This window comes from Maniola hyperantus, chromosome 13 (genome assembly GCF_902806685.2).
Source record: "Maniola hyperantus chromosome 13, iAphHyp1.2, whole genome shotgun sequence".
Classification (NCBI taxonomy): Eukaryota; Metazoa; Arthropoda; class Insecta; order Lepidoptera; family Nymphalidae; genus Maniola; species Maniola hyperantus.
Genome location: NC_048548.1, coordinates 11,452,634 through 11,468,144, shown reverse-complemented (window position 1 = coordinate 11,468,144; position 15,511 = coordinate 11,452,634). Strand labels below are relative to the sequence as shown.

General features: G+C 34.5%; 1 protein-coding gene across 1 annotated transcript; it reads right to left on the bottom strand.

Moving 5' to 3' along the window:
* Positions 1–3,824: 3,824 nt before the first annotated feature.
* On the bottom strand, positions 3,825–15,489 carry Polr3E (RNA polymerase III subunit E). The gene is made up of 8 exons (XM_034974838.2): positions 15,337–15,489; positions 15,009–15,227; positions 14,260–14,422; positions 13,338–13,453; positions 12,662–12,802; positions 6,037–6,205; positions 5,252–5,448; positions 3,825–4,937 (listed from the first exon to the last, which is right to left on the bottom strand). Exons 1-8 carry the CDS (start codon positions 15,364–15,366, stop codon positions 4,500–4,502), a joined length of 1,473 nt encoding a protein of 490 aa, XP_034830729.1. The 5' UTR covers positions 15,367–15,489; the 3' UTR covers positions 3,825–4,499.
* Between the last annotated feature and the right edge of the window lie 22 nt (positions 15,490–15,511).

The window sequence follows — 15,511 nt, the reverse complement described above, 5'->3', positions numbered from 1 at the left end:
GACTTTTGGTCTGAGTGTACCGTTATATGAAGACGTGCACTGACTGAGGAGACAAGTACGAAAACGGAGCCCTTCGTGTGCGAGTCCGATTCATACTTGGCCAGTTTTTTTATTGGTATGTCACGCTTTTAAAAGTAGGTACTCGTTGGTCGTATCGTTATTTAAAAATTCTAAAATGTTTAACTTCTTCTTTCACAATAATATTTTAATTGAATCTGAATGTACATAAGTCTAATTTTAGCTACTTAAGTCGTACCACCACTTTTAAGGATTAATGTTGTTGTTATTTACGCAAATAATATTTTTTAGAAATGAATGAAAAGTTCTCTTTATAGATACCTAGGTAGCACGCACGAATTGTTGCACCTACTGTAGCTACACTATTTAAATAAATAAATAAAAACACTAGGTAACTACCTACCTATGTATTTATTCAGAAAGAACTCACTTATAAAAATTACTTAAGCATTTACCTACCGTCTTAAAAATCTGCTTAGTAGATAGTTTACCTGAAGTTGATGTTTATAAAGTTTATAAGAGTTGTTGTGATTTATATCAATAATATAAGTATTTTATGATTTAAATACCTTGAGATATATGGAGCGTAATTTGACTTTGCTCAGACTTAAATAGTCGAAATCACACGGACTCGTACGAATGCGATATGCAGTGGCGTGCACAGGGCTTATAGCCAGAGTAAGCAGTTGTTAATTAGGACCCTATTTACAAGCAAGACCTAAAAGAAAATAAGCATTAATCCATTATAAGTAAGGTAAACAGTGATTTATGCCTCTATGAACTGCACGCCACTGGCGATTTGCATCCTCGTTTCGTATAATCACTGCTTTGGAATGCCCTTCCGGCTTTCGTTTTCTCCGCCAATCGCAATATTGGAACCTTCAAAAGAACAGGCACCATAATATCTAGATGGTATGGCTAGAGGCGCACTACTCCAATTTAGAATGCATGGCACCGATTCTAAGCACAACCTAATTTTAGAGTATTCGCACCCTCTTCTTACTATTGTAATATGAAAAGGACAGAAGCAGTTAGACATTTCTAAATTTAATTTTTAGATGGTAAAACCCGTGATTTAGGCACGCACTCGCGAACCTACTGTTTAAATTTGTATTGTGCACTAAAATTTAGAGTCTTTAAATGTGAAAGTCATGTTCCGTTCCTTTTTTAGCATTAGTAAAAAGAAAAGGATGCAGATACTCTAAATTTAGTTTAGAGAGACTAGAGAATCGAGGCCTTATCATTCATATCTTAGAGCCTCAATAGCTCAACGGTTAAGGCGCGGAGTGAAATCCGAAAGGTCGGCGGTTTGAATCCCACCCGTTGCACTATTTTCGTACCCACTCCTAGCACAAGCATTACGCTTAGTTGGAGGAGAAAAGGCGATATTAGTCATGACTAATATCGTTATATATATAAAAATGAATCGCTAAATGTGTTGCTCACCGCAAATCTCGAGAACAGCTGAACCGATTTCGCTAATTCTTTTTTTATAATAGTCCTTGAAGTACGAGGATGGTTCTTGCGGAGAGAAAAAATTAATTCAACCTCCTCCTCAATTTTCTAAACTCCACCCGAGCGAAGCCGGGGCAGGTCAGCTAGTATTCTTTAAAAAAAACATTCATCACCTACCTACTATGTATTTTGGTGTGATTGCACTCAAGCACATGGCTATTTAGTTAGTATGTCCATACCCAGTCTGAGCAAAGCTTAAGTACACTCCCTAGATCTCAGCCTTAGATTGTAGAAATTATGAATGATTGTTTTTTAAGATTTTATGTACCTATTTTATGATTTAAATACCTTGTGTATGTACCGTAAGTATACCTATTTATAAGCTAATTCAATGGAAAAGTTTCCATTTTTTAATGAATTATTTTAAAAGTAAAATAAATACCAAAACTATGAAGGTATCATTAAAATTTTATATCAACAAACTAACCTAACTCTTTCACTTTGAAGCATAATTATTATTGAGAATATTTTGTGATTTTGAAATCGGAGCATTTTTTTAAATGATTTTGATTCTTGATAAAATTACCTACCTACATTTCTTATGAATACCTATTCATTTAATATTATTACAATTCTTTAAACTTTTTTCTAATATTTTTATCTAGGCAAAGGTAAGTATAATAATATAATGATATTTTGTACAAATAATTTTAAGAACTTAAACACTATAAAATGTTCTATTACATACCTAATAGTTTATCAAGTTCTTTGAACATGTATTTCTAAAGGTGTGTCCATCAATAAAAATTCATTTTGTGAATCACACACCGAAGTTGTAGCATAAATAATCAGCATAATTTAAAGCCTTGAATTCAATTTTTATTTCTGATGACTGAAAAACGAGTTTGCTTCGACAGTGCATTCAATATTAACTGGCGTGTTTCCATTTGAGACTTCATTAGCAATAACAATAGGATTAAGTCGTAACGGGTGAATTCAAAAGTATCAACACTGGTTGGTTTGCAACAAAATATATTTAAAAAAAAGGTAATAAAGGTAAAAGGTAAATATAAGGTTGAACCGGCTCGTTAAAAAATGAATAGGCTATATCAGTGTTTGGTTTATTATACCCCTACTGTTTACGTGTCTTGTCGAATGTAATTCTATTTTTATTGCTAATGACGGTCTTAGTGGAAATACGCCAGTTAATATTGAATGCACTATACCTAATTAAGTATATTTAATATTTATTCAATCATTCGTTCATTGCATAAACTGTGCATTATTTCTATCACTGAACGTGACGTACAATAGAATTATTTTTGGCGGACACAGCATTAGCCTTTGAGCAAAAAAATTGATGAACTAAAAGTATTTACTTGTTGTTGTGTTGCACCATATTGTGTTAAAATAAAATAATGTCATCAAAAATCTGTTATTGATTTTTATTTAAATACCTATCATTTGTAATTTTATGACACTTCAAGGCTAAATAATCACCCTTATTATAAATTCGAAAGTGTATTTGTTTGTTAGTTTGTCCTTCAATCACGTCGCAACGGTGCTACATGTTATAGATAAAGACCTGGAGAGTGACATAGGCTACTATTTATCCCGGAAAATCAGAGTTCCCACGGGATTTTTAAAAACCTAATTCCACGCGGACGAAGTCACGGGCATCAGCCAGTTTTTTATATGTATTTAAAATATTTTTTTTACATAAATCTACATAGACCTTGGTAGAAAGATATAAATTATAGTAGGTAATATAATTCGAAGTATAAAAATCAAACCACAGAATTAAATGCATATACAAGTTTAATTTATGTATATAAAAATAACAACATATTATTATTATTTGTTTACAAGATTCAATTAGACATTAAGACAATATTAATCTTGTACAATATTAATGATTCACAAAATTCTTTTAGATTATTTATTATGATTCTTTTAGATTATTTATTATTTGATAGATGGTAAAGGATCACAGCAATGCTGTGATAGCCTAGTGGTTAGGACGTCCGCCTTCTAATCGGAGGTCGGGGTTCGATCCCGGGTACGCACCTCTAACTTTTCGGAGTTATGTGCGTTTTCAAAATTAAATATGAAGAAAAACCTGCCTGAGAGTTCTCCATAATGTTCTCAAAGGTGTGTGAAGTCTACCAATCCGCAGATGGCCAGCGTGGTAGACTATGGCCAAAACCCTTCTCACTCTGAGAGGAGACCCGTGCTCTGTAGTGAGCCGGTGATGGGTTGATCATGATGGTTGCGCTTTAGGGTGCCTGCATGAGCAACTTATTTCTGCAAAAGTTTATGAGGGGCTGTATTTTTAAAATAATTAAAAAAGACGTTTTAAAATAATTATAATAAAATTATTATTTCAATGTGGCTAATTCCGTTGTACACAATATATTAAATGGCACGTCTAAATCTATTGCTACCCCTTTCACAATGTTGCTTGCGGAAAAGGATAGCACTAGATTTAGACCTGTTAATTTAGTTTAGTTTAGAGATTGTGTACAAGAGAATCGGCCTCAATATCAATTTAAACTCCCACCTTTAGACAGGCAAATAGTATAAATTATTAAGCTATTACAATTTCTTGATAATAAAACTAGATTTAACAATTTCATTTCATTACTATACAAATGCAAGCTACATTTGCTATGTCCTACGTTTCCTTTTGGTAAAATATAAAAACAATAGCTTATCTGTACTTACTGTAAAACAGTTTTTAGCACTTATTATCTATGTTGTTACTTTTTGCTATTTGTTATTATTTTGTAAAAAAATTGTTCAATAATCATAAATTGAATAACCATGATTTTTTAAAATAATAACTTGAAAAATTGTAATGTCAAATACTATATTTTTTTGACCCATTGGTCCTGTACTTTGACACAGAAAAACATGGTGCATATCTTCCATAGCGCTCACATCACTATTATTGTTTGTCACACATTAGAAGATAAAACTGACATTTGCAGAGCGAAACAATTTGATAACCTATCTAACCACTACAATCACGTTGCATCAGTAACACTGCTCGAGCTAATATTTCTAGTCCTTTTTCCACTACCACTAGCAGACTTATTTTTATGCCTTTTCCTTTCGTTATCTTCTTCACTAACACTGTTATGTCTTTGTTTGGGACTCATCATTGTATCGGAACTAACTGAATCTCTTTGAGACTTCTTTCTTTGCCGTTTTGGCGCATTTTCACCTATCAGCATCTCATTGAATTGCCTTTGCCTTGCTTCCCAATAATGATTCTGCCTTTGTACTACATCTGGGTATTTTGATTCAAACGCCGTGTCAGGAGGTAATATGAGTTCCCATCCAGTTTTTGGGTTATATTTAGCGACCGAACTCAATATTTCTAATACTTCTTGCGGGGGTAAACGGACTGCAGCGGCAATTTTACGACGGTCGACGTATGAGTGTTGCGTGAATAGGTACAGCTGAAAGGAAACATATTAAAGTTTTACATTAAACTTAAAAATTTTGAAATTAGGTTTTCCGACATAAAATAATGCCCCGTCTATGCCCCCCTCCATTAAAACTATCCCTATACTAGGTAGATATTTTAAATCCCGTGGGGCCTTTTTGATTTTCCGGGACCAAAAGCCCCAGGATGCAATAGACGGACATACACACTTTCGCATTTATAATATTAAAGTATAAAGATTTTAAAAAAATTACAAGGTTACTTACATTAGTATGGATGGATATATGGAATTTACATAAAGGTATATAAAGCTGGTTGTGCACTCACCACATGATCTCTCGCAGCACACATGAGTCTGGGCGGCACGGGTGCAGCGCGGGTATAAAGCTCTTCCGAACGCGCCGCCCACAGCCCCCGTACACAACAAGCCGCGGCGCCTAGTGCGGTGAGCAGTGCAGTCTCACTGACCGATCTCTCCTCCCCACGTAACGTGCCGCGTAGTTCGGTGAACGTCATTAGTTTAGCTGGAAAAACAATCAGTTTTGGTTCTACATTGTTGGTTCTGTGAGTGATATTAAAATGTTGTTTTTAGAAAACCTTCAGTGGATTAAAAATAAATGTCAAATAAGCTCGGTGGCTATCATTCATCGTTGAACACTGAGTTAGCGAATCACCCTGCAGCACCACCTTTGATCCAAGCACCAAATCTGTTTCGCCGTTGAGTACCATGGTCGCATACGTGGATGGGTGGTGATAAGCAATCAACGAAAATAACCAAACATAAATTAATATATTAAAAAATCGGTCAAGAGCGAGTCGGACTCGCACACGAAGGGTTCCGTACCATAGCACAACAAAATAAGACTTTAATTTTTATTTATTTTCATAGGGGACATTTTGAAATTTTTATGACTTGTTAAAGCAGCAATAGAAATATACATTCTGTGAAAATCTCAGCTCTCTACCTTTAAGGGTTCACGAGATACAGCCCGCTGACAGACAGACGGACGGACTGCAGAGGCTCAGTAACAGGGTTCCGTTGGTAGTGTTGGTACCCATCGTGTATGGAACCCTAAAAACAAGGAAAAATGCAAAATTCAAAAGTCTCTTACCACTAATCAATATTTCCTTGATCTGGTCCTGCAAGGAGGGCTTGGTCGCAGGCGCCATTTCCGCCTCGTCGGTAGAGGGCGGTACGAGCGCGCGGACATAGTCTGAAGGCTTCAACGTAAGTGCTGAGCCATCTGACGATGTCGCACTGAACAGTTTCAGGCGCTCCAACTATATATATAACATAATATTATATATAACAAAATAAACGCATGTTTTTGTTTTTTAAGAGCCAATCCATACTCACAGAGGAAGTGAAGCCAAGTCTTTTAATAACATCATATATCCAGCTTTATGTACATGAGAATAAATAAATCCTAATCCTAATCCTAATAATAATATTATAAATGTGAAAGTGTGGATGTTTCGATGTGTCATATAAAAATATTTTTCACCCCCAATGCGCGGGTGAAAAATTAAAAAAAATTACAAAAATAAAGAAATTTATTTATATGGTGAGGTAAGGTGGAGAATACTTACCTTTTTCCTTCCAGCGGGCAAATAGGGGGTAGGAGAAGGATGGCCCTCCCCTACAGTATAAGATAAGATTCGGGCGCCAGCCAGCCGGAGGAACGACGCACGGATAGCTGAGCAGAGGCCTGAACCTTTAATCTCAAGGCAGGGATTTCGGGCCTACTCCGTCGTGGACTCTCTCACGAGACGACAAATGTCAGATAAATATGTTGGAGGATCAAAACAATGAAAAATTGTAAAAGTTTTTGAATTATAATATAATTTTCTATTTAAAATAAATTACTATGAATAGCGTCCCTACGTTCCTTGCCTTATCTTAATTCTACGAAATATAGGTACCCTTTACATTATTAAATATTAGACCTAGGGTTATGAAAAATTTGTACTAAAATTAATAAAATATATCGTTCGCCACGCACCGGAGGATATTTTAAAGAGTTCCCTGATTAAGATTTATAAACCGACGCACTAGATCTTCGGATGCAGGCCGATTTGTGTGAAAGGACATTTCAACACCATGTTCTAATCAGGTTCCACAAACACATATTTTTGAAGCAAATCACCTCATAGTGCGATAAATAGGGAAACACAAGGGGAACACATGGGGAACACAGGGGAACAGCTGCAACAAGAAAATTCTAGTTAGTATATAATTTTCTTGTTGAAAATTGTATGGCGCAATGAGGTTATACAATTTGGATACTTACCGCATTAGCGCTGTTATTTCATAATATCCATATTAAGGTGAAGCCTTCAAGGCCGAAATTACTGCTTTCTAGGCATTTCGCCACAAAACGTCTCATATTTCATAAAAATCCGGAGAGAGCCGAATATCACGTACGAATTTTGGAAGAAAAGTGACAAGTCATTAGTCATGTCAAATGTCTTCCATCAATTACTATAAATTTCGTTTAAAAAAAAAAACAACTGTCAAAACACTGATCTATGGTCTCCTTGAAGATAATAATGGGTAGAGGTTATGTTACCGATGTAAACAAATGCCTGTCAGTGTCAAAATTCTATTGCAAAATAAAAAGGAAAACAATTATAATAAAGGTGTAACGAGACCGTCTAGGTACACGTTACAATTTCCCCTTTCTAGAGAAAAAGAAAAAAAAAAAATTTTTTTTTTCTTTACCCTTAACAATCCTGTAAGGCAAAAACGAAGGGAACTACCAAACAAAAGAAGAATTAAATATCTAAATTCATTCAAGCCAAAACGACCAAATAATCTTTAATAAATACGGATTGAGAAGCAATCCTTCAAAGCAAAAAAAATTATCTTAAACTAAAATTGCATAGTATTGGCATTCAACTGACCAGACACGTAGCACCAACGCTGTGAAATGGTAAGCCAAACTAGCGAAGAAGAGAAGAAAACTTTCTAAAGAGTGTGTGATTAGAATTGGCATTCTACTGACCAGATCACTAAGCACTAACGCCGTGAAATGATAAACCAATCTAACACAACACTTAGCCTAAACAAAAAGAGTCTAGAGTTAGTCTGCACCCGTTCAACCCGCTGAGGCACCCTCGCCGCGCATTGACGAACTAACCTAGCTAAAGGGTTTTCGGAATGGTCTGCAACTGGACAAAGCACTGGGCACCCTCGCCGCGCAGTGTCGAACCACCCAAAATGATGCACTACAAAAGAGCGACATCCAAAACACCGTCCTGCCTAAGCAAGGACATAGCATACATGTCCACATGTGTGAGACAAGGCTGAATATGAGTACTAAAGACCCATCCAAAAGAAAATATTTACATCCACTTGCCCGTTAAACAGACACAAGCAGGAGGATAGCATGGAGCATGTGCCAACCATGATCCCACAAAAGAGCTGTACATATGTACAAAACTACTTGACTGATTAAAACAGAAACAAGCAGGAGGATAATACGGGGCATGTGCTAAACCGTAATCCCACATAAAAACAACTGTACATATTTACAACAAAATAAGGTAATACGGTGCAAACAAAGACAACCGCAACCAAAAATAAGTATAGGATTGACAAAGGAGCCAAAAATCCTATACAAAATGAGCCCTTATAAAAGAACTACAAAGATAAAAATGTACAATATATACACATAAGGTAGTGCGGGGCAACTGCATAGCCGCAAGCTACAAAAGGATAGGATTGACAAAATAGCCAAAAATCCTATAAAATCAGTAGGACTGACAAGGAGTGTCAAAGAATCCTACTCAAAATGATTAGTCCTTATTGTGTTAGCTTCTGTTTAGTCCTTTTCAAAATAAAATTAATTTTAAGTTTTAATTTTGTCAAATTTTAAGAATATCTTTTATATGGTATCTACCTGTACTATTCTTTGCCAAATCTTTCAATATATAAACAGTATCTGAAATTCTCTTTATTATTTTACATTTAACAAATCTAGGAGCTAATTTAGCTGAAAAGAACGAAGCAGCATTGGATTGCACAAAGTTGCGCCTCCAAACTATGTCTCCAACACAATAAGAAATGACTTTTCTTCCCACATTGTAGTATTTGGCATTACGTCTATATGATTTAGCCAAATTACTAACAGTTTTATCAAAAATATTACTCAAAGTAAGAAGTGCGTCCGAATAATCAGAACGACTACCAATAACTAACTCTGAAGGATCAGAGATAGAATTAAATTTATGTAGGGACCCATCGAGGAAAACTTCCCTACCAAACATAAGAAAATTAGGTGTGTATCCGGTAACTAGATTAATAGTGCCATTAATAGCTGCCTGTATATGGGGCAAATATTTAGACCAGGTTCTATGATCGTTCTCAACATAGCATGCTATACAAGTTTCAATAGTCTTATTAAAGCGTTCAACTGGGTTATTCTGAGGGGTATACAAAGTGTTATAAAATAATTTTGGAATGTTATATTCTTTAGCAAAGTGTTTAAAAGCTCTAGAGGTCATCTGAACTCCATTGTCAAGTATGCAAATCTTCGGAACGCCAAATTTCAAGAAAATTTCCTTTTGTAATAAGTTAATTATTGTTCCAGTAGTTGCTTTACGCATGGGTAAGATCCAACAAAATTTAGAAAAAACATCTACCACGGTAAGTATGTAAACATAACCTGTATAAGATCTCGGCAATGGACCTACAATATCAAGAGACAACATAGTCATGGGACGATCGACCAATTTAGGGTTAGACATGAAACCTAAAGGAGCTGAAGTTGAATGTTTATATGCTTTACACTTATCACATCTATTTATATAATCTTTGACATCTTTGAACATTCTAGGCCAAAAGTAATGCATTCGCAATTTTTCTATGGTTTTATGAATACCAAAATGAACCGAATTTAAATCATCATGATTATTTCTAATAGTTTCTAAAATATTTTCTCTAGGTATTACTATTTTCCAAGCTAAATTTTGATTTAAAATAGATTTAGGCTTAACATATTTATACAAGGTATCATTTTCTACTTTATAAGTTTTAAATTTTGAAGGATGTTTCTGGCATTCTACAAAAATTTTAGAATACCATGGATCATGGATATCCTCTGGACATGATACAATTTCAGCAATTTCTATACGAGATAAAGCATCAGGGACTGTATGACTACTACCTTTTTTGTGAATAATATTAAATTTATACTGTGACAAACGAGTGGACCATCTAGCTAACCTACCAGAGGGGTTAGTTAAATTCATCAACCATTTTAAACTGGCATGATCAGTGACTACTGTAAATTCCGTACCTTCCACGTAGGGTCGAAAATGTTCAATTGATAACAAAACAGCTAAAAGTTCTCTCTCAGTGACGCTATAATTCTGTTCAGCTTTAGATAATAATTTAGAAAAGTAGGCAATAGGATGTTGTTGACCTGAGTCATCGTCTTGCATCAGAACGTTAATTAATTTAGTTAAGGGTAAAAAGTTCGAAATAAATCATCTGTAATAATAAAATCTATGTGACAAAACAGTTTGTTATCAAAATCTGTCCAAATAACCGATCAGAAAGTCTTGTAATTCGACGGTGCATTTATCACATCAAATGACATCCTAACGAATCCAAACAACCACGACCTAGGACTACAAACATTGTCTAGTCAATGAAATTCAAAAAAAAGTAAAATAAGTAGGTAAGTATAAAATTTAGAAAGGAAGAAATCATTTTCTTGTAAATGAACAATGAAATTCTCCGTTTTTAAATTTGGATAAAATGTCAAAATAATATAAAAGTCAAAACCAAGGATGATGTCAATAAAATATTAAAGTTGTTATTTGTCGCTGTGCACCTTACATTTTCCAAGAAAATTGGCCACGACGACTCCTATATAGTATTAAGGTTAAATTTCCTAAGAGGAAATATACCTATTTAGGTAGTTGGCATTAAGGGCAATACGATTAAGAACTCTAAAAGACAAAGACTTACCAAGAAAATATGTTAAGTTAAATTTTGAAGATTGAAATGCTTGTTTACATAATAATTACTTACAATTTGTGATGAACTATACTCCGTTCCAGACATACTAATAGAATCTTGACCGAACATGGTAATGTTTACAAAATCTATAGATATACAAAGCTTTATCATTAAATTTCACTCGCAATAGATAATAAGTAATACACAATATACCTCAAAATAAGCTACGCTTGATTAACATGAAAGAACACTTAAATTAGCTATGCTAGGACAAACATCTTAGTATCTAGGCATACAATAAATAGGTTACACGGTTACAATACACCTTAAAATATTACAAAACACTAAGTAAGACAAGAACGACGGCAATTAAAATATTGATCCACCAAACCATGAGAATCAACACGACTAGGATCCCAAAAAAGAATCAGGTCTCTGTTCCAGGGCGACAAATGTCATATAAAAATATTTTAGTGGATCAAATCAAAAAAAGGATTTGAATTATTTTCTATTTATTTTATATTTAAAATAAATTACTATGAATAGCGTCCCTACGTTCCTTGCCTTATCTTAATTCTACGAAATATAGGTACCCTTTACATTATTAAATATTAGACCTAGGGTTATGAAAAATTTGTACTAAAATTAATAAAATATATCGTTCGCCACGCACCGGAGGATATTTTAAAGAGTTCCCTGATTAAGATTTATAAACCGACGCACTAGATCTTCGGATGCAGGCCGATTTGTGTGAAAGGACATTTCAACACCATGTTCTAATCAGGTTCCACAAACACATATTTTTGAAGCAAATCACCTCATAGTGCGATAAATAGGGAAACACAAGGGGAACACATGGGGAACACAGGGGAACAGCTGCAACAAGAAAATTCTAGTTAGTATATAATTTTCTTGTTGAAAATTGTATGGCGCAATGAGGTTATACAATTTGGATACTTACCGCATTAGCGCTGTTATTTCATAATATCCATATTAAGGTGAAGCCTTCAAGGCCGAAATTACTGCTTTCTAGGCATTTCGCCACAAAACGTCTCATATTTCATAAAAATCCGGAGAGAGCCGAATATCACGTACGAATTTTGGAAGAAAAGTGACAAGTCATTAGTCATGTCAAATGTCTTCCATCAATTACTATAAATTTCGTTTAAAAAAAAAACAACTGTCAAAACACTGATCTATGGTCTCCTTGAAGATAATAATGGGTAGAGGTTATGTTACCGATGTAAACAAATGCCTGTCAGTGTCAAAATTCTATTGCAAAATAAAAAGGAAAACAATTATAATAAAGGTGTAACGAGACCGTCTAGGTACACGTTACAGATGTTTGGATGTTTGTTACGCAATCACGCAAAAACGGCTGAACGGATTTGGATGAAATTTTGAATGGAGATAGATTATACCCTGGATTAACACATAGGCTACTTTTTATCCCGGAAAATTAAAGAGTTCCCGCAGGATTTTGAAAGATGTAAATCCACGCGAACGAAGTAATGAAATGTAATGATTTATTTTGCCTGCATAGAGAGACTGAAAAAAAAATAACACACCTTAAAAATTATAAAATGTACTATGTTAAAAACAACGAAAAATCTATTTGTTTTAAATATTCTCTTTAATAATGAATTCTACGCCCATAAACTATCACTATACAAAACATTACATCATTTTATTACTACAGTCCAAGACCATATTAGCGAATGTACATAATCAATAGTGTCAGGGGATATTTATACAAGATCTGTACTCACCTCAGCATGATCAGTTTCCGAGTGTTTCCACAAAGCATCATACCACGGCTCGTTGGCAATCCGCTGTGACACGGACTCGTAAGATTTCTCTCGTGCTTTCTTAGCCATATCAGTTTCTACGCGCGCAAATTTTACTGTCACCTGAAAAAAACGAGTAAGTATGTACATGAATGTTACACCTATATTTTCCATTCATCACTACACCTATTATTAATGCGAAAGTGTTTGTTGGTTTGTCCTTCAATAACGTCGCAACGGATCGACGTGATTTTTTGCATGGGTATAGTTTAATAAGACCTGTAGGTCGATTTCGTAAAACATGCATCACTCATTATTACAATCGTTAAATGTTGTGATTGGCTAAATTTGTGCGATTCTTGTTTCAACAAGGCATTGTAGCTAATAGTTAGCGAGCATCAACCAATCAGAGGTGATTGCGGGCGATCGTGAAATTGTAGCTGTCATTTTACCGCAATCGCGCAGCTGGATTTTTGAAAATTCAACCTCTAAGGGGGTGAAATAAGGGTTTGAAATTTGTGTAGTCCACGTGGACAAAGTCGTGAGCATAAACTAGTATTTTATAATAATGACACGCTTATTAAAAATAAAATGCCATACGATTAAATAAATAAATAGATATAATCTCTTACCATGGACCTATAATACTCTCTCTTACCTGTTGGGCCTCTGGTTCCTTTTCCTCTTCATCAGAATTCTCGGCTTTGCTCTTGTCGACCTTTCGTTTATCTTGCTTATCGAAATATGAATAAGATGGCCTCAGTTGAACTATACCTGAGGATTGACAATTAAAAACTTATACAATATTCATTATTAACAATCAATCTAAATAAATGGAAAAGGTGACTGACTGACTGATCTATCAACGCACAGCTCAAACTACTGGACGGATAGGCCTGAAATTTGGCATGCAGATAGCTATTATGACGTAGGCATCCGCTAAGAAAGAATTTTTGAAAATTCAACCCCTAAGGGTGTGAAATAGGGGTTTGAAATTTGTGTAGTCTACGCCGATGAAGTGAAGCATAAGCTACCCAAAAATAAAAGTGTTATTAATTAAAAATCATGCATACAGCCTACAGGGTACAGCTGTTAGATATATAACAAGAAGTTATATATCTAACAGCTGTTATAAAATTATTTGATGATTTTTTGATGATTAGTTATGTAACTGAAGTTATAAAATATTTTAATTGATCTACTTGTACTTGAAAAAAAGCAACTCAAATAATATATATTTAAAGACCTGGAGAGTGACAAAACCTACTTTTTATCCCAGAAAATCAAAGAGTTCCTACTGGATTTTTAAAAACCTAAATCCACGTGTATGCAGTCGCAGGCATCAGCTAGTTTAATGTATAAGTGACACACTTGTCTATCTGTTACCTTTTCACTGTCCATCTGGTTATCCAATTTTGATAAAATTTGGTACAGATATAGCCTTGCATCCTGAAGACATACATAGGCTTTTTAACCCAGAAAATGTACCCACGCGATTTTTAAAGACCTAAATCCACACAGATGAAGTTACTGGCATCATCTAGAGTGATATTATAAGTTTCAAGGTAATTTCATCAAACCTTGAACAGGAGTGCAATGTAGCTCTTTATCCTGCAGCACAGCTACAGCATAGTGCTGTGTTTCCACACAGGGGGCGCTGCTTTCATACACAATTTTATCCATAATGCCATTCCTAAAGTACTGAGATCTCTCCTTTTCTTTATCTTTTATGTATCTTGATTCCTAAAATCATAATACATCTATTATATTAATATTTCTTAAATTACATATAAAATAAACAATATAAGCACTAAAATTGCAAAAAAATACTTAATAATAAAGAATACGAAAATACTAAAATATATTATTGTAGTTTACTAATATATGGTCATAAATGACAAAATTACAGGGTGTATTAAAATGTAATATTTTTGGAGGATGTCTTCTGACTGTAGGGGAACTATACAACTAAGAATATGAATGTAGCATTTTTATTACTATGAACAAATGTGTAGGATACTCTATTATATAATATTTACTATATTTCTCAATTTACTATTTTTCCTTTTTAGACAGTGTGGAACAATTTGGACTGCTAGTTTACTTTGGCCACAATGTATTTGGCAATTTTTCTTTTAGTGTTTCAGTACCAAGATGTTCGTGGAGCTGTTTTCTTTATACACCATGGGGCATATGCTTGAGTCTTCAGCTGGTTGTATTATTTTATTTTGGAGTCATAAGCATGTAGTAAATAATAAATATAAATCTTAAGCAAATGTCAATAGATTGAAATGGTTATGAAATCTAACAAAGAATTTTCTAACGATACCTGTGGTCCATCAGTGTTGAGAGCAATTTGTTCGCCTTTGGAGGGGCAGTATTTATCACTGTACGTGTCTAGACCGATTTCCATACGTACAAGATGGTTCTTTGGCTTGATAGAGGCATTGGTCACTTTTACATCTTTCCAATCTCTATTAGCTGGTCTTACCGGGTATTGATATATGTACAGATGTTCCGACAACGCTTGAGACAAGTATACAGGGATCTGAACACAAAAACAACATTTTAAACACCGACATTTATCATATTTCGTACGTAAACATAACCTCATTTCTTTTGACACGTTTTAATCATAGTAAAACTTTTACAATTACCTCTTGTACAACGGGATCCTCCTCTTCCATTTTGCGTTTTTATGTCTTGATTAAATGACTAAACATTGCTTAATTACTGAATAATATGCACACTATAAACACTTCACAGGAAATTCTTCGCTCGACGGCTGACATTTCTGACTACCTATTTTGACGGCGGATTTTGACACTTGAC